The sequence below is a fragment of the Pararge aegeria genome, chromosome 6, assembly GCF_905163445.1.
Source record: "Pararge aegeria chromosome 6, ilParAegt1.1, whole genome shotgun sequence".
NCBI lineage: Eukaryota > Metazoa > Arthropoda > Insecta > Lepidoptera > Nymphalidae > Pararge > Pararge aegeria.
This window is the reverse complement of record NC_053185.1, coordinates 9,862,934-9,882,298: the sequence shown is the minus strand read 5'-3', so window position 1 is coordinate 9,882,298 and position 19,365 is coordinate 9,862,934. Positions and strand designations below refer to the sequence as shown.

Here is a 19,365-nt window from a genome sequence, read left to right as displayed (position 1 = left end):
TTGTTGTTTGGATCCTTCTGTTTAAGCTTGAGAGGTCAGGGTCATGCATTTATACATTTAGGCTTTGTGATTGTCGGTGATGTTTATCCATGAAGGTGAAATTTCGGGTGGTGGTAATCCTTGCATTACACTCATAATAAAAGACAATATTATTATTTTTTAATTACCTAATTCGTTATACAAAAAAGTCTTTACTCCAAAAATAACTCAGTCCTCTTAACTCACATCAAGTGATAAAAGGCTTGATCATCGTTGCAAGATAGCTAGTTTGTCGGTGTTTTATAGGATATACTTCGGGGCGTGTGTTCAGGAAATGTTCGATCACGTTCCCTCTTCACTATTTTAACATCGTAACGAAAGACACCGGGCAGGTTTTTATCCCTATGTTTTCAATATCCCAAAATATCGCACAAAGCGAAGCAATTTGCATCTTTTTTTTATACGCATGGCTGGGTAATGCAAAAAAATGAAAATAAAAAAAAAAAATGCCCTTCCGTGTTCTGTGTTTCCTAATTCTTACGACATAGGTAAAAACAAGAGTGAATAGGTATCTTCCAGGCAAGCGGGTCCCATCTTAGCGCGCTGGTCTATTACCAATAAAAAATATATAACTGCTCGTGCCGATTCATTAAGTGATCCCCTGTTCTAATTTTTTTTTAACAACCAAGGTTCCAAAAAGGCAAGGCAAAGGGGACAAAAATTAATTCGTACGAGAAATACTGAGATAGTTGATGATTGAGGATTTTGGAGGCGGGTGAAGAGCACGCTTCAGATATTGAAGAAGTAGTGCTTGACAAAATGTGATTCAAACCTAATTTCATTGGCAGTGAGCTGAAAAAAAATCAAAATGGCGGTTTTAAGATGCCGGCCATACATATTTCGTCGGGTTCTATCTCGATGAGTTTAAAAGATGGAAGAGTAGTATTTTAGCAAAAGTTGATCAGAACCTTGAGGTCTACTTGATAAATACAAAAAAAACATCACAATTAAGTAAACAATTTAGTAAAATTTATTTTAGTCCATGCTAAGGGATTAATTACCCTAAATAGGGATGAATGTTGGGATAAAAAGTTTCCTACGTCGTCGTTTCAGCGTGGTCCGCCGCCAAGATACAGAGAGACAGACAGACAAAAAAAAAAGGTTTAAGGATCATATGTTCAATATACATAACTTGAACTGTTACTGTTTCAGTTTAAGTAAAATATAGATTTAGGTTATGTAGAAAAATAACAGTTGATTTGAAATATTTTATTTTAAAATTCGTTTGCAGAAGTTGTACAGGCAGCTAGATCCTAGCTAGGGGCTGTTCGGTAAAACATTAATCCAATAAAATAATATATAATTGACATAATATTTCGTAATGAACTGCAATAAACCATAGTCAACTATTGAAACAGTACATATATCACCAGTTAAACAAAATTTGTTTTAATAAGTATCACTATCACTATAACTTTAAATAAATAAGGAGATACAACTACAACCTCATTAAACCGAAGGAGGATGGTACGAATTAATGTAACCGCTAATTTACTACCATGTAAATAACAGTTGCAATAGTCGAACAACTTTCGTACCCGCCTCGATCTGGTATTCAAATATAAATTACCGGCACTTTAATATCAAAAGTTACAAAAGATCCTACAATATGCTTTATCAATCAGCTACATTGTAAAATGCTTTACAAAATGATCAGTATTCTCGGCCACTTTTACGGTGCAAGTGCTAGTATATGAGTATCCACGAATTACAGAAAACAAAATCGCTGGCGTGTCGCTTTCTGCAAGACATGAAATTAGAGAAAAGTGCCAGCCAAGGCTAAATGCATCGACTGGTACTTTTCGAAATCAGCGTAAAGGGCCTCGTTTACTCCTAAATTATAATAGTCACTGGTCTCGAAACATGGCTTAAGTACTATACACCTAAAATATATAAATTATTACAAATTAAGTAAGGCATTTACAACATCTTCTGGGATCCTTAAATTACTTTATATTTACACGATACTAGACCGCTTAAACAACATCGTGTAAAAATAAAGAATTGACTAAACTTATATCGGTAATTTTTTTATATAATGTAAAAATGGTCAAGATTTCGGCGATCTAAGCTGACCTTCGAAGCTTTACGTTTGACAGTAAAACAAATTAAAATTTGTTTAGCAAGGCTTCAGTAGGTCGGGCCACATTAAAAACATCGTAAATTTAGAAATTTTAACTAAACGGCGTTGTTGTTAAAACTTAGCAATATCGTTTGGCACTGACTTTTTTAAAAGTATTTTCTAATAAATAAACCATCAATAACAATATTTTGACTCGAAATTGACATTTGAGATTTCGAAAATTACATCATTACCTATGTAAGTATATTTTAATCACAGTCATGGTTTCTTCAAAAATAAGGATGGTGAGTGCTACGACAAAATGAAAGTAATACATATTAATATAGCGATTACTACATATGACACGAAATCTTAAACTAATTCACCGCAAAATTTGAGCATTATCCTTGTGCATGAGAAAAGACATGAAAATATTATATATCACATGAGGTGGTTGCTTGTGATAACGTACATCATGTTTCCGTGAATACCGCTGAGGTATTTCATCTTCGTCTCTTCGCCGAAACAGCAGCAGCTATCATTTGTCTTAACATTGGCTCTGGCGTACACGCCTTAGGGTCACATTTCATTTGGCCATCACCACCACATCTGAAATTAAATAAAGCAAATCTATAGTAGGTATCGTATAGTTATCTGAGACAGATAGCCAATTTGTGTGTTAATATGATCCTTTGATTTTTCAGTACTTATTGTAGTAACGGATTCCTTTATCTTAAGTATCATTTTGATACATCAATTTCCAAGATGAATAAAACTATTAAACTGATATGGAAATCTCGAAGGCGTAAATAACATTTAGTTAGAATCACTAATCATCTATCTACTTCTTCTATATATATATATATATATATATATATATATATATATATAAAAGAGAACGTGTGTGGGAGGCTCCGAAACGGCTGGACCGATTTCAATGAAACTTTCAGGGAATCTCCGGATTGACCTGGCGAGTAATCCTGTAAAGTTCGGTGACGATCGGAGCACTCCTATTTTTTAACTGTCAAACTGTAAAATATAGCTTTTATTTACTATGATGATATTCTATTGTTGGGTGTGCATGGGTGTAGATAATGATCTTCACCCGCTCGAGAAGAGAATGGAAGAGAATGAATACGGAGAGAAATAAATGATTTAATATATTATGAGACTTAAATTAAAAATTTAATGATGTAAGTTTATTGTTTAAATAAAATAAAGCAAAATCTAGCCCGGCGAAGCGGGCTGGGTACGCTAGTAGCCTATAAAACTAAACTGTTGCACTAAAGGTTTCTCCCAACGGAAGGTTTTGGCCACAATCATCACGCTGGGCAGAAGGGTTGGTGATCGCAGTAGGTGGTAGAAGAAGCTGAGGACACTGCTCGTTATCAGTTATATTCCCTTATAATAATTATTCGTTAGAATACTAAAATATTTACAATTTTTAATTATAATGGGTAAAAAATAGTAATAAAAATACTTACGTGCAATGTAAGCATGGTCCCGATGATGCTCTAACAACCTCCCCAACCTTATAAGTATGACCCTTTATTTGACAGCCTCTTCTCTGAGCTGCGCCCTTGTAAGCATGAGGGAGGAAATGAGGAGGTAAGGTTGTAGTTGTAGTAGTCGTTGTTGTAGTAACATTTAGCGTAGTAGCCATGGATACAGGGCATTCATATCTTGGACAACAAAAGCCTTGTATAGGTTCTTCGTGGCATCCATGAATAGGGGGTGGGCAACTTTGTTGGAGGCAGATAATATCACTTCTAAAACAGAAACAAAAATCACAGGGATCGTCCCTAGGAATTTGTTGCGCTGATACGTATACTTTGCCTCCATAGCGACATGTTCCAGGTCCAAACGCTTGATCTTCTTCAACGTAGTCCGGCTCTTGTCCGTAACCCCCAGTTCCGCTCGGAGGAAAATCAGGCGATGGTATACCCTCGTTGATTTCGTCGTCGAATACTGGCTTCGCTAACTCTTGCGTGGACGGAGAAGGTGTCATTTTAATTGGCTTTTCTTCAGGTTGAGAAGGTTTATCAGTTAACGGTGAGAATTTTGTTGTTTCTTCTACAATTTTGCTTGTGGTAGCTTGTGACGTTACTCGTGATAAATCCTCTTCTAATAAAGTAGTACCCATTGACGCTTCTGATTGTAATGGCTTCTTAGTGCTTATATCATTATCTTTTTCGGTGGAAATACTTGAGGTTTCAGGAGCTGGATATGTTACTTTTTGTGGTTCAGGTGATATCGTCGTGAACCATTCTTTTTCACTCACTGTTTGGGGCAATCCAGAGGTCGTTATAACAACATCTTGCACAGTAGTAGTGTATTGTTTTTCTTGTTCCACTAAATCTATTTCTGGCAGCTCAGATGATATTGTAGGCAATGGTTTAATGTCGTTAGGGCGTTCTGTAATATCTTCATTTATTGAAGTAGTGGTGGGAATTCTTTGTTCCTTTTGGTCTTGACCAAGCTTGTCTTCCTGCTCATGTTCTGTTATAGGTGTTGAAGTCTTATATTCATCTTCATATTTATCAGTAACATCGAGATTTTGATCACCACGTTCTGTATGATGTGATTCATATAGTGCAGTTGTAAACATAACTTCTGTAGAAGTTCGTGAGCTATCATCCATTACTTGATGAGTATGTTCTTTTAGTTCAACTAAAAATGGTGTCGTGTCACTGAGCTCATGCCCTGGTTCAGTAGTCTCTTTCTGGTCTTCAGACATATCAAACTCTGTATGTGTTTGTGCAGATTGAGCTTCAGTATGAGAACTTTCTAATGTCGTCGGTGTAAACTCTGTCGGGGTATGTACACCAGTTTCAATTTTTTCTGTTTCAATATTTGTCTGTGCAGGTGGTTCCGTGGTAAAGGATACTTTTTCAATAGCAGATTGTGTACTGTATATTTCAGTTTGGATGTCTGCTTCTTGTACCGTCGCTATTGGTTTTGGTGTTTCATCTTCAGGAAGTGATTCCTTGATAGTTGTTACTTTTTCAACACCAGTTGGTTCCGTTTGAGTTTCTGTGCTTAATGTACTTATTTCTGGAATCAGTGAAGTGCTGTGTGATGATGAATCATCAGAAGCATTCTTACTATCTGAACTACCACTAATACCAGGCTTTTCATCTTGTTCAGATACCACAGTGAATATTTTTTCTGTGCTTGCAATAAATTGGTCAGGTACTTTAGTAGCTATGTCCGATGCTTCGTTGCTGCTTTCATTTTGTTGTGTTTCTGTAGTGTCTGAAAGGGGTTTACTTTGTGTATACCTGACGTCATCTTCATTTACTAAATCAGTAATTGTTGTACTTTTATCTACAGACTGTATTTCGATCTCAGTAGGTTTATCTTTTTCTATATTATCAGATTCACTAGTTTCTGATACAAGTAAAGGTTTTTCTGTACTCTCAGATACTATAGGAATATATATCGATGTTCCTGTTTCAGATTCTTTGTCAGTCGATAATTTCGGAGTCTCAGTCCCCACAAACTCCCCCATTTCAGAAGTGTCCTTTTCAGGGACAACTGTTTGCGAGTCATATATATTTATCTCTGGATGTTCCGTTTCTTGTTGCTGAATAAGTGTGGATGTGGTACTTATGGTTTCTTTAACGTGTTCATCATCCAGAACTATTGAAGAAGTAGTCGTTGTCATATCTTCTTGAACAGTTTGTGTTTTGTCAGGCGGTGTAATCACAATCCCTTCAACAGGTTCTGGTAGAAGATTTTCTGGTTCATTAAAGTGATTGGGCTCTTTTTCCGTAAGTGGTTTAATTGTAGTAGTATTTTGTGGTTGAGAATCAACGATTGTGTCTTCTGAACTTAAAGTCGGTGTATCTTCTGTGTTTGGTACATACTCGTTAGATACGGTTCCGGCTACAGGGCCATCTGTAGAGTCATACTGTTGGATAGGAATTTCTGTTGTTTTTCGATCATCGCTAAAGTCATCTTGCATTATAGGTGTAGTTGACCTTTCTGCTTGGTCTGTATTAAAATTATTGGATTCTTCTACATTCGATTTTGAATAAGTTTCTGTTTCCAACTCTTTTAGCGTGGTATGATAGCTTGGCGTTTCTGTTGACTGTTTCTTTTGTAGTTCAGTAACATAGATTTCGGGTAAAGTAGTTTGTGTTTTCTTTTCGTCCAACTTTTGTACTACATTAGTTACCGTTGCTTGTTCTGTCATTTCGATTTCATCAGAGGATGTAGTTTGTGATGACGGAACATGATCAATGTGAGTAACTAATGACATGGGACTTTCAGTTATTTTTTTATCTGGTTCAAGACTTGATAAAGTTGTAAGTAAAATATCAGATTCTGGTTCGTGCTCTTTTTGTATATTAATATTGTCCAAAGTGGTAGGAACCTTGTCTGTTGAACTGGTATACAATATCTGAGGTTTAGTAGTTATTCTATCTTCGGTCTCAAATGTACTTTGCTCAAACATTGCTGTAGAAGCAGGCACTTTAGTACTCATTTCCTCTTTAATTTCGGTATCTTCTTCTTTATTGAATGATGTTTTTTCTGTTGTAATTTCCAGTGGCAATTCTGAAGCTGTTTGAGTAGTAAATAAGTCCACATTAGTATTTTCAGGCAAGTGAGGCTTCTGCTCACCAGAATTTTCTGTTGTATCAGGTGATTGTTCATCTGAAGTAAATGGTTTCAAACCTTCTTTTTCAGTGGCATATTGTGTCTCTGTTTGTACTTCTACTTCATTAATTGTATTTGTAACTTGCTCTTTTTGGGCCACAATATCAAACTCAGAAGTCTTAGTAAATGATGCGTCTAATTCACTTATTTCAGGGTTTTCAGTTATTTGATATCTAGTTGTAGTAATTTCATCTTGTGTTTCAGTTACATCTTTTACAATCATCTTTGAACTTGTTTCTACATCAGATTCAGTTACTGCTTTAGTATAACTAGTTTGATGAGAGACAGTTTCATGTGATTCTGTAGGTAGTTCGTCTTTATAAGTAGATTGTGTAGTCAAATGGTCACTAGTATCTTTGTGTGATTCGGTATTTTCTTGAGTGAGAACTGTATAGTCAGACGGAGATTTACTAGTTTCTGTCACAAAATCTAAAGAATCAGTAGAAGATTCTGGTTCTTTCGCAATCTTAGTTGTCAAATAGGAAGATTCTAAATCTAGTTTTGCATCAGTAGAAGTTTGTATTGTGGCAGATATATCTGGCTTTTCCGTGTTCAATATACTGCTCTCTGTTGTTGGTAATTCTTCAATAGTTTTCAGGGTTGTATAATGGATTTTATCAGAAGGATCTTTGTCATATTTATCTAAATCTAAAGTAGTCATTACGTTGGGCTTATCGGTACTTGTTGCCGTTGTTATAATTTCCACTGATAATGTTGGATATAATTCTGGAAGTTTAGTAGTTAATGATACGGGGTCTTCAGAGTGTTTCTCTTGCTCATTAGTAAATAAGTTTGTAGGTTGCAATGTGGATTCTGTGTCTATGATAGAGCTGCCCTCGTACTTCTCTGTAAATATTACATCATGCGCTGTAGATGTTTCATCATGTTGTGATGCTAGTATCTCGGATTCTTTTGTATTAGTCACTTGACTTTCAGTCACAGATTGGTCTATGGAATCAGATATATCATCAGACTTTATAGTTTCATGTAGATCTGGAATTGTCGTGTAAAGCATATCTTTATCAGTTAGCATTTCCTTTTCTCCTAATTTGGTACCAATATCTTGAGGTGATTTCGTGTACATTTCTTGTTCTTCTGTTTCTAGTCTATGAGGTTCTAGAGTAGTAATTTCACCTATTTCTTCGATTAAAATAGGCTCATTTATTGATTCTGTTACTCCTTCACCTTTATCGTAAGACACGGTCTCTGATTTCGTAGCGTCAGTCTCAAAATGCTCTGTAGCAATTTCAGTTATTTCGTCTGTTGGTAAGTCCTCAGGTTTTGTTGGTTTTGGTTCCTGGGAGTCATCGTAAATCTTTTCTTCGACAATTATTTCAGGTTTCTTGGTTGTTGTAGTCTGTGGTTCGAGAATAGATTCTTTGGTAACATAAGCTGGTTCCGCTTCCTCAGTTATAGGATTTAAACTTATAACGGTTTGAACTTTTTCTGATGCTTCGTCAAATGAATGTGTAGTGGTTGATTCTTGTTTCATTTCATGCTGATCGGGAACACTTGCTTCTATCGTCTCTTTTTCTGTTGCTGATTCCTGGAAAACCTTTTGATCTTCTTGTTTTTTAGTAACATCATCATCCTTATCAGAATCATCGGCCTTAGACTGATCTACTACAGTGACCATGGGCTTTTCAGTTTCAGGTTTAATAGTTACCTTTTCAGTGCCAAGTTTTTCTGGAGTTTCTGATAGGTTTATTTCCGTTACAGTTTCGAACTTTTCTGGGTTTACTAGTTCAGTGGTCTCATCTTCTCTAGCTGTAACTTTTATGCCAGTTGATTCTTGTTCCGTAGCATATGTTCCTGGAGCTTTCGTTTGAACATCTACCGGCTCAATAAATATTTCAGTTACTTCATCCTGTATTTCCTTTTCAGTTACTGGAACTTTAGTTTCAAATAATTCATTTTCATTATCTTCTCCTGGAGACTCAGATTGCATTGTTTCCTTTTCTGTGATGATTATTGCGGGGAGCATAGTTTCCATTACAGGAAGTGATGCTTCAGTAGTTTTTTCTTTTTCAGTTTCTAAAAGATCTGATGTACTTATTTCGAATTCTTCCTTTTCAATAATTTCAGGGGATTCCGTTTTAATGTCATCCTCCTCACTTATTTCTGATGTAGTAGCTTTTGTTTGTGTTATTTCCGATTCAGTAACAGAGTTTTGGGATGCTTTTGTATGTTCTTCGGCTGTAATGATTTCATGTGAATCAGTATAAACGTGCGGTTTGTCAGTAGAACTTTGTTCATTCTCTTGAGTGAAAGATTCTTCGGTTTCTGTTTCAAGATACTCTGGTAGTTTCGTACTTAGTGTGTCATCAGTGTGGATATAATTGTCTTGTGATACTGTTGACTGTACATCAGGATATTTCGGAGATTCTGTTTGAAGGGTTTCTGTTTTTGTTACTGCTTCTTCATATAATTCTGTAGCTGTCTGAATTATGGGAATCTCCGTTTGAAGGATATTTTCGGTACTATATTGGTTAGGAAGTTCAGTGACTATTGGTTCAAACGCTGTCGATTGCTTTTCAGGATATTCTGTATATACCGGTGGCCTTGTAACATCTTTATCTGAACCCGTAAGTTTTTCTTTGGTCGTTGTTACATGTAAATCTATAGTTTCCGTCTTTTGTTGATTTAAGTCACTGACTGTACTTCCTTCAGTTTGTATTTCACTTGCTTGTTCAGTCGATTGTACGGTTGGCTCCTCATGAAGCTTACAATCAGGCCCAGAACATTGAGTTGGTAATTTAACTCCTACTTCTGAAACATCTTTTTGTTTACAACTTTCATCAACACATTCATCCTGCCCAATGAGATTATTTTCGTCACATCCATTTTCTTCATTACAAATTTTTGACGGTTCCAAATCTTTTTCAGTACCAGTTTCCATCGATGCCTCTGTTTTACAATTTTCACCCTCACATGGCACTATTTGACAATTTCCATCAGCACAATGATGAGAAGGTATGGATGGACTGGTTTGCACTTGATCTTTACAATCTTTGGAATTACATTCTTCTTGTATATCAGGAGTTATCGTAGATCCTAAATCTTTTTCTAGGATTATATCATTTGGTGCGTCTGATTTACAATTATTACCCTCACAAGGTAATACAGGTAATGTTTGACATTTTCCATAAGAACAATCCTGAGAAGGTATGGATGAGCTGGTCTGGACTTTACAGTCAATAGAATCACATTCTTCTTGTATTGCAGGAGTTTTTGTAGATTCTAAATCTATTTCAGAGATTGTATCTTTTGGTGCTTCTGACTTACAATTATCACCTTCACATGGTACTACAGGTAATGTTTGACATTTTCCATCTGAACACTCCTGAGATGGTAGTGGGGAACTAGTCTGAACTTCATCTTTACAGTCACTTGAAGCACATTCCGTTTGTAATGCAGGAGTTTTTGTAGATACTAAATCTTTTTCAAGTATTATATCTTTCGGTGCCTCTTTTTTACAATTTTCACTGACACATGGTTCTACTGGTACTATTTGACACTGTCCATCAGAACAATCTTGAGTAGGTATAGATGGACTTGTTTGAACTTGACTTTTACAGTCTTTTGAATCACATTCTTCTTGCTTTATAGGAGTTTCGCTCAAACAATCACCAGAAGTACATACGGTAGGTTTCACGGATGGTTTTTTTTCTATACCAACTATGCAATCATTGCCACTACATTCACTTGCGGTAACAGGCTTTGGACTTTCAGTTCCAGACATGTGACTATGTGATTCTGGTGGAATGGTTTCTTTTACGCTGCACACATATGTTGGACAACATGAGTTAGGGGTGTCGTAAATAGGTTGACAATCATTCATATTTTCCATGTATTCTGGTGGTGGACTACAGATTATTGGATCACATTTAATAATGCTACTGATACATTTGCAACCCGTGTGGCAATTGTTTGTGCTGGGTACATTAGTATTGTTATTGTAGGTAATTCCATTCAAGAGGCAATCACCCTCGCCGGGTATTCTACTAGGTGACGAAATGGGTGAAACTTTGTCATCTACTTCGTTAATATTTGTATCTACGGTAATCTCTGTAACGACTAATTTTGTGACAGGCACAGTGGTTGACTCAATAGATGTTTCCGCTTCAGGTGATGTCTTAAACACATCTGTAAATTTAACTTGGTCAGTAACACTAGACTGTTCAAAAGTTTCTGTAGAAATATCTTCTTGTTTTGATGGTTCCTGAACTTTGTTAGTAAATTCTGTTGTTGGAGTAGTAATTTCTAATTGATCTGGTTCAATCATAATCGTTGGATTAGTATGTATCATGTTTTCATCAGCCATAGTAGTTTTACTTAAAAAGTCAGAAGAATCTGTGGTTTCCTTTTCATGATCTTTGGGAGATGAATTATCACCCGAAACACTTTCATCATCTACTCTTAATACTGATTGAGTTGTACTTATTTCATTTTTGTGATCGAAAAGATCTATTAGAGTAGTGAATTGTTCAGAAATGGTCGGCGTGCTTTCATCAAAACTAGATAGTGTCACCTTATCTGGTTTTGATTCTCGGATGTTTTCTATATCTATCACTGTGTCAGGGATTGTATTTTGTCCTTTGTCTGGTTCAGTACTTTGACCTAACTGCATACTACTCTCAGTAGTAGTAAACAAAATATCTTCGATAATTTCTGTTGTCTCTGTTTTTGGAATTATGTTATCTCCTGTATCTATTTGAGAAACAGCTGTAAACTCTTCACCACTACCTTCTGTTTCAGTTGTTACTGGACTTATTTCTGTGTAAGGTTCATCAGGTTCATTTCTATATCCACTTCCTTCAACTCTTCTCGGTGGTGAAGAAGTTAATTCAACAATTTCAGTTGTTGAATCAGTTACGCGTTCATCTCCTTCACAGATATACGTATCTGGACAACACTGACCATGGCGTGGAAGTAAAGATGTACAATTTTTCCCCTCGTTTTCCATTGGTGTGCCACATTCTTGAACAACACAAACAATATCTCCTTTCATGCAATAACAGTGCTCACAAGCTTTTTCAGTTTTTATAAGAGCTCCGTCTGGGAATATTTGATCATCGTGTACACACTCTTGTGACATCTGGGTTACAGGTGACAAAGTTGTAGTTGTTAATAAGAATCCTGGAGTTGGACGCACTGTCGTAGTCATATCATCCAAAAGAGGAATTTCGTCTTCAGGGTGATCTGAAAAAAGTAGAGTTTGATATATTTTTTTGTTAATTGTTAATAAAAATTAAATTTCAAATTAAAGTCTCATTACCACAAGAATATCGAACCGGACAACACACATCTTTATGATAAATAGGAGTGCATCCATCAACGTGAAGTGTACATTCTTGCATAACACATGTTGTCATGTTTCGAATGCAGTAGCAATGTTCACAAGGTTTGTTAGGTGTCGGTGGAACTTTAGCTCCTTCAGGGAAATATTTTCCATGAATACTGCATCCGTATTTATCTAGTTTGCCGAGTCCAGTTGCACCATATTCAGCAGGCGAAGATGTTGAAGTTGACGTGAGCAGGTCAACTGGAACTGAACAATATTTTCATTTAAAATTACCTCAAAAAATGTGTAAAAATGCTTGATTATAATATTATTTTTAAGCAAAACAATTAATTTTTTCATCAATTCGGTGTGCTAAGCTACGAGGTATCATATGATTAAGAATTTTTTTTGGTCATGTCAAGAGTATATGTGAGATTTATTACAACTTTTGGTTGACGTGTTTTATATTGCCAGATTTATTTATTTAATTATTATTATTACTCTATATGAGCTTTGAACAATGCAAAAAATCTCACACTCATCCATTCTCGCACTTTAAAAGGGGTAAAAAGTTTTCTTTACACGTATTAATAACCGTACAGGATCAATCAAAAGAAAAAGTAGAAATGTTTTAAGTAAGAAGTACACACCGTCAGGGCAAGTCACTATGGGGCAACATTGGTCAGCTCGTTTCTCCACCGTGCAATCCTGGCCAATAGCTTTTGTGAATGGGCAAACCCTCAAATAACACATAAGCATTCGGTTATGACAGGTGCAGTTGAGACAGGGTTCGTTCGTCATAATTCGATCGCCTTCGCCATAGTGCTGGAAATTGTAGTAGCATCCCTCTATCGAACCTGAAATTGTTATAAAAAAAATAAAATTTAATAAACCTTATTAGTTTTGAAAAAGTTTTTTGAGTATTTTTTAAAATAAATATCAATATTTCAGACATGGCAGAGTTACAATAATAATAGCATATCTGTGGTTACCATGGGCGGATTGATTTGCCAATTAAGCCACTGCGCCTGAAAATCCGCAATAGGGATTGTAGGGGGTTTTCATTTCTGGGGTAGGCCAAATTAACGTATTGTTTTAATAATGGTAATAATAATTCTTTCTTTAGGTAACTGAGGATCATAATGAAGTTAAGATATAACAAAAAGAATTAAAACTAATGTTGAATTCTTATAGAAATATATTTCTATTATACATCTTAATTATGGACATTAAAATAAGATACTGATGATGATTATTTGAATCCAGATTTAACTCTGTATTTCACTATAAATACATATATTAACTAATTATTTTATTGGGTTACGTACCATCATGTAACTCTAACGCAGTGTGGTTGGTAGTCGTCGGTGCTAGAAATAAAAAAAAATAATCATACATTTAATTAAATGGTAGTAAAGTGAGCGTGAGCTGTGATAGATATAAGAATATTTCGTATATTTATTAATTATGTCTTTGAGCGAGAAAGGGACGTGTAGGCAGTAACAGCAATAGAAATGTCAGTTATTATTACCTGTGAGTCTACACAACGTTTCTGCATAAATTACCCACTGAGTTATAAAAAAGTTGTTCCGAGAAAATTTTATTGCTGCTTTTATAGTTGGAATTATTAAGCGAGTTACAGCTGGACAGGATATTAGCTGCAAATCACCCGAGAGTCGCGTTCGGTCATCGTCTCAAGTCGTTATACATATCCGTTTTACTGCGTATAATTACTAAAGGCCGGTGGTGGGACGACAAAGCTGCAATTAAAGTAACGGAGAGCGTCGTTAACGTCGGAACCGCAGCTTTGCCGACGATTCGATCCGAGGGCATAAGTCATAACATTGGCCGGAGGTAATTCTCGCATGTAATCGATTTTCGGATATGAAGCTGCAACTCTTAACGGTAACGTCGCCTATTCGTCTGTTGCATTGTGTATCAAATTCAAGTGATAGCGATAAGCCATCTGAGTTTGTGCCTTTCATCTTCTACGACGTCCGTACAAATTGCGTCCACAAGAGGGAAAACATAATTGAGATTTTTTTCTATAATTCAATGTGTCATTTAGTGTATGTGTTTTATTGATACACAATTAATTATTATTAAAATTAAAAATTAACATGTGTATATTGGTAATGTATTGTAAGGTAAGGTGTGAACGGTGCGGGAGGTCCGTTAGGGCGGCGCGGCGTGCCTCTCGTTGCACTAAGGGCACCGCCAAGCCGCAATAGCCACGCACTCAGCTCTCTGAGAGCTGGTCCACCTAACGGTCACCAGGAATGTCGCCAGTGGCCGCTTTTTGTCCGATGCGATTTTGATTATAATATTTTTTCCATTCTCTCGTTTGGTATCATAATACCTATCGAGAGAATCTCAATCACTTCCGAGTAACGGGGAAGTTAAATTTTCTATTTCGACGCATTGATTCTAATCCTTTTAATTTTGATAGTGTCTAAGGATTTTTTAGCTAGGTACCTAGGTAATTTGCAATTGCAACTCTTGAATACTCAACAGGGCATTCTATTATCATGCCAAGCGATAAACGACCACTGCTGGTCTTTTACCGTTTTTCAAAGGAAGTTCCAAATTGTACGGTTTTGTGAAGCTTGTTTTTAATTACACTATTCTCTATTTTTAATTTTTTTTTTCATTAGGTACTTTATTTGATCCTTGATGTAACCGGCCTCGCTTCGCTATCATAAGCATAGGCTCAGCCAGATATTAAATATCATTTTCGCGGGAATTGTGCGGTGAAAAGCCGAAACAAATACTCGTTTAGTGAACTGCAACGTTAATCATTTCATATCTATGATTACTACTATTCTTTAGCTTATAGTATATACTTACTATATATTTTTGAAGTGGCTCAATAGCGTCTATGGCATGGCTTTTTATGTCATCTAAAATGTTCAGTTTTATAATATGATGTAAGTGTGGTTAAAAATGGCTTTGCACGAACAAAAAACAATTTATGCAAAGTCGTGCGCTTAGAAACATGGCCTGAAGCAATCGAAATGAGGAGGCAGCATGAATTTAAAATTTGCACTACATTAATATGGATTGTTGTTTCAATGAATGAATGTCGCCGTGGTCGCCATGCGTGATGAAGTTCACACGGGTAGACCTAAACATTGTAGGCCGCATTTGAATATACTTCCTATGTATAACATAAATTCAGTACGAATTCTTTGAAGTAACCGTGCTGCGGATACTAAATCTCGTCAGTGGACTAAAATAGCATTATCTAATGGTATGCCCGAGGGAACAGTTATTCCGTTCGCGCAAACTACCCTGGTCAATTAGCTGGTACTGTTTAAATCAAGTACGTGATTTGAGTTTGTATTACATACACAGCTACGTACATGTTACAGACAGCTACAGATTGTTACGTTTTGTTAATGAATTTTCGCCTTCTAAAAATACCGTTTGCAATATCACAGCATCAATTTACGTCAGATATCTTTTTATGAAATGTTTGGCATGAATAATTAATCGGTAAAAGAGCAACAACCTCATAACATGTTCCAACTAAGGCAGTCGGGTCGACAGACCTTGGCCTGGTAGACTGTTTTATTTATTTTTTAATAGGTCATCAACACACTAATGTGAACTTAGTATTTGTTTACGTACATTTGGGTGAAAATTTTATAATACGTGCACAAAACACGTGTACACGACAAGAGCTGATTAACAAAAGGAAGTCTTATAGGATTACTTCTTATAGGATTTTCGCAGAGCCGTAAAAACTTCTTAGTACAAAAGCCAGCACGTATGTTGGTTTGCAATGTTGGGAACTCATGCCGGGCGACTTTCGGGAATTTTCACAATAATTAAAATAATTAATGAAAAGAAAGGGCTTATTTTAATTGCAAAGAGTTAAAAAAATATTTTTAATGTATAAAGAGGCTTACATTTTAAAGTAGCGGAGACTACATCAAGTTGGGTATCATAAAGTGTAAAGGATTAATATTTTAATGTAACATGAAAGATTTACAAAATAATCCTTTAAATTAAACTGAGCAGGTAATGCTGTCCCGGGCAATTGATTTACGTTATAGGCGTTATATAATATACTTGTTTGTTTTAGCGCCCTAAACTATGGAGCTAATATTGGATCTAAAAAAAAATTTTGGGCGCAATTACTGATATTTTTGCTATATTGGAATTTATATATTTATTGTTATATTTGGTAAACAAGGAAAAATGTCGAATCAGTATTTTAATTCTATTAGATTTTTGAGCTTTTGTTTTCGAACAAAAATTAAAAAAAAATAGATATATTAAAAAATAAAAGAAGTGCATCGATGCATTCGGGGGGAACCTAGTCCAAAATCTTGACTGAAATCTCTCCCATTACCGACCCACTACGGCACGGGTCTCAGAATAGGATAGGCCGTTAAGGTTATAAGGCCGTAATCCGCCACTCTGGTTAAGTACGGATTGGTAGACTTCACATGACCTTGAGAACATTATAAAGAAGGCTCAGGCTGCATGCCTTGCCTTTATATTTTTTCTATCTTTTCCTTCATCATTGATTGATAAAATCAAGCTCGATTCCCCTGAAAGAGAATCCGAAACTTCGAAACGCACTAGGCTTATCTTGCTAATAAATCTTGAAAAAATAATGAAGATGAATTGCGCCGCTAATTCACTTATTTTAAATATGCTCAGTGAGTCTGACGAAGGTGCACGGCGGCGGCGGCGCGGGCTCAGGCGACGACGGTATCGCGCACGAACATCTCGGGAATAGGTAGACCTATTCTAGGTCACGAGACAACACAACGGTTCTACCTGTTCTCCTTCAGAATTAAATGGATTTTGAATATTAAATCAAATAAATGATTTACATCATTTACGTACCCTAAGGGCCCATTTATACGTGTTTCAACGATCTGTAATAAATTCTTGTTATAGAATTACTGCTCACCAACTGCTTCTGTTCAAGTACCTACATTTGTTTTCTATTGCTTGTAGTTTGACATTTTGATAAATAGAAAATGTCCTAAGACGGCTTCACCAAAGTTTTCTTGATCTGAATCTACTTCCAAAAAACTGCAAGTACAGCTTGGGGTTCTCCGAGTTTAGGTTAATTATTACTTATAATACTTTTTTGCTTCATCGCTTTCAATGAAAAATAATGGAATTTTTAACGCATCCCGATCGGTTATCCTTTATCTTTTATACTTATGCTTTACACGAAATGTCACCAACTATTTTTGTACCATTTGAATATGCATATTATTTTTTCCCATGTTTTTTTTTTTAAATAAAGCGTTTAGGAATCTTTGGTTCGTTTGTAAACTTCTGTTTTATTAAGTACTTTGGTTGGGTATTTATTTTGCAGTCGTAAAATTTTCACACAAAAAGCTACAAACCTCATCCGCATGCATAAATGGGCCTTCGCTCTCCATTATAACCGGTATAAGCAAGAATTTTATTCGGATAACAGTTATGTATTCTCTCGTAACAAATGAATACAGTTTTAATGCGGATTATTATAATTTATGTAATAAATTGGAATTCGATATAAATACTCCGTTAGGAAATGTAAAAGTGGTAAGCGGTATATTTGGCAGATGAACCTGTTATTGTTACAAATGGTTGCATTCATTTAAATTTACGACCTATACAAAGAATATAAATGGCTGGAAACTGTAATTATTTAATTCAAGATTTATCTTTCTTTCTCAGGAAGGGGACTCATTCAAAGAAATTGATTTAGCAAGATTTGGCAAAAAAGGGGGTTTGTGATTGACCCCATCTTGTTAATTTAAAAATAGCCTAAAACGTGATGCCTGAACTATGTCCGGGTGGAATTAGGAAATGGAGTCCTGTGGGAACTCCTAGATATTCTGTGATACAATGAAAAGCTTCAAATTTCCCGTTTCTGGGACAGTCTACCTGTGAGCTCAAGTACATCAGTTCAGCTGACAGATGGTAACAATGCGGTAAGGTTTTCTAAGCTATTTATTAAAACTTTGGGATCAAATATGTCTGTTTGGAGGCTTTGGCCGTGGCTAGTTACCACCCTACCGATAAAAACGTGCGGCTATGCGAACGTTCTTGAACGTTATTAACGTTCCGGTGCGATTTCGCGTAGAAACCAATGACTACTACACTCCCTAATAGGTGGTCCCTACCATCTTAGACTGCATCATCACTTACTACCTGGTGAGATTACAGACAAGGGATTACTTCTCTGGGAAAAAAAAACTTAATAATATGAAGGTATAACTGATTATCTTGGTTATGTTTAATGTTATGTTAGAAAGTATAAATTAGAAAAAGCGTAAAAATAGAAAACTGCACGACCTAACATTTTACGTGGTGGCCGTCTCCACGTAGAATTTTAGGTCGCGTTCTAGTTTCCAAAGTTCTGAAATCGAATTTGACCCTCCTCGGTTTTATGAGTATTTGTAGTAGAAGTGGCCATCAGTACCTGCTTCAGAGCACGCGATGCAAGCGGCAAGCGCGAGCAGCGCCGCTGCCGCGCGCCTCCGATCCATCTGCCGCCTGCCGTCTGAAACAACACATAATTTTTTACAGAATTAACAGTTTTCTAGCACAAATTGTTGGGGAAATTTTGATGTGTATGCCATGCCTATGTTACTCTTTGACCCCTGAACTACCACTATGCAAAAACATGTCGATCTCTTAATCTGTCAAAAATAATCACAAAACTATCCCGGAACCGTACATTTTTTCGGGATTAAAAATAGCATATGTGGTATTCTAAAATATAATCTATTTCTGTGTTAAATTTAATCCAGATGCGTTAAAGTAGTAGTAGCAAACATCTATTAAAATGCATTAATAAATTCAGTACATAAAAACAGGACAGGAGTCCAGTATTTATGTAAACCAATGACCTTAAATTTTGTGCCCATTTAAAGCGCTAAATATGACACGAGTGGCTGAGGGACTGATATTATTAGGATTTAAGTAATCCTTCTGTTAGTTCTTTAGACGTTCATATTAAAGAGTCCCACTTACGGCCAATATGGCGTTTATCGATTGCAGACAAGTTGGCCAGCAGCCCATCCAAACGGAGGTTAGTGAATCATATCCCGAACGTTAGTCAAATGGTGCTATGACTATTTGTATCGGGTGGTAACTGGCAGCACCACATCCCATAAGACCCAACCGGAGGTCATTTAGAAAGAATAAGAAAACCTTTATCAAATCAACTTTTTGCTAAAAGAGCTAAATAGATAAAGTAGTAGTAGTAGTAGGTAATATTTTATGAGATCAGATTTTTTTGTGCAGGCAGAAATAAGATATAAACCACTTTAGCATGGATGGTTAAATAATATACTAC

The 19,365-nt window shown here is 36.0% G+C and overlaps 1 protein-coding gene across 4 annotated transcripts in view; it reads right to left on the bottom strand.

Moving 5' to 3' along the window:
• Window positions 1-1,233: 1,233 nt before the first annotated feature.
• The window catches only part of LOC120624354 (titin), a 40,000-nt gene continuing 21,868 nt past the window's right edge, over window positions 1,234-19,365 (bottom strand). The window contains exons 2-8 of one of the 4 annotated variants that reach the window (XM_039890842.1): window positions 18,487-18,567; window positions 13,376-13,417; window positions 12,698-12,904; window positions 12,042-12,314; window positions 7,737-11,965; window positions 3,586-7,706; window positions 1,234-2,710 (exon numbers count right to left, since the gene is read on the bottom strand). In XM_039890842.1, the coding sequence (XP_039746776.1) occupies window positions 2,605-2,710; window positions 3,586-7,706; window positions 7,737-11,965; window positions 12,042-12,314; window positions 12,698-12,904; window positions 13,376-13,417; window positions 18,487-18,553 (9,045 nt within the window). In that variant the 5' untranslated portion in view covers window positions 18,554-18,567 and the 3' untranslated portion in view covers window positions 1,234-2,604. Of the gene's footprint in view, window positions 2,711-3,585; window positions 11,966-12,041; window positions 12,315-12,697; window positions 12,905-13,375; window positions 13,418-18,486; window positions 18,568-19,365 lie in introns of all 4 variants that reach the window. The other 3 variants (XM_039890841.1, XM_039890839.1, XM_039890840.1) reach the window with 3 other exon arrangements.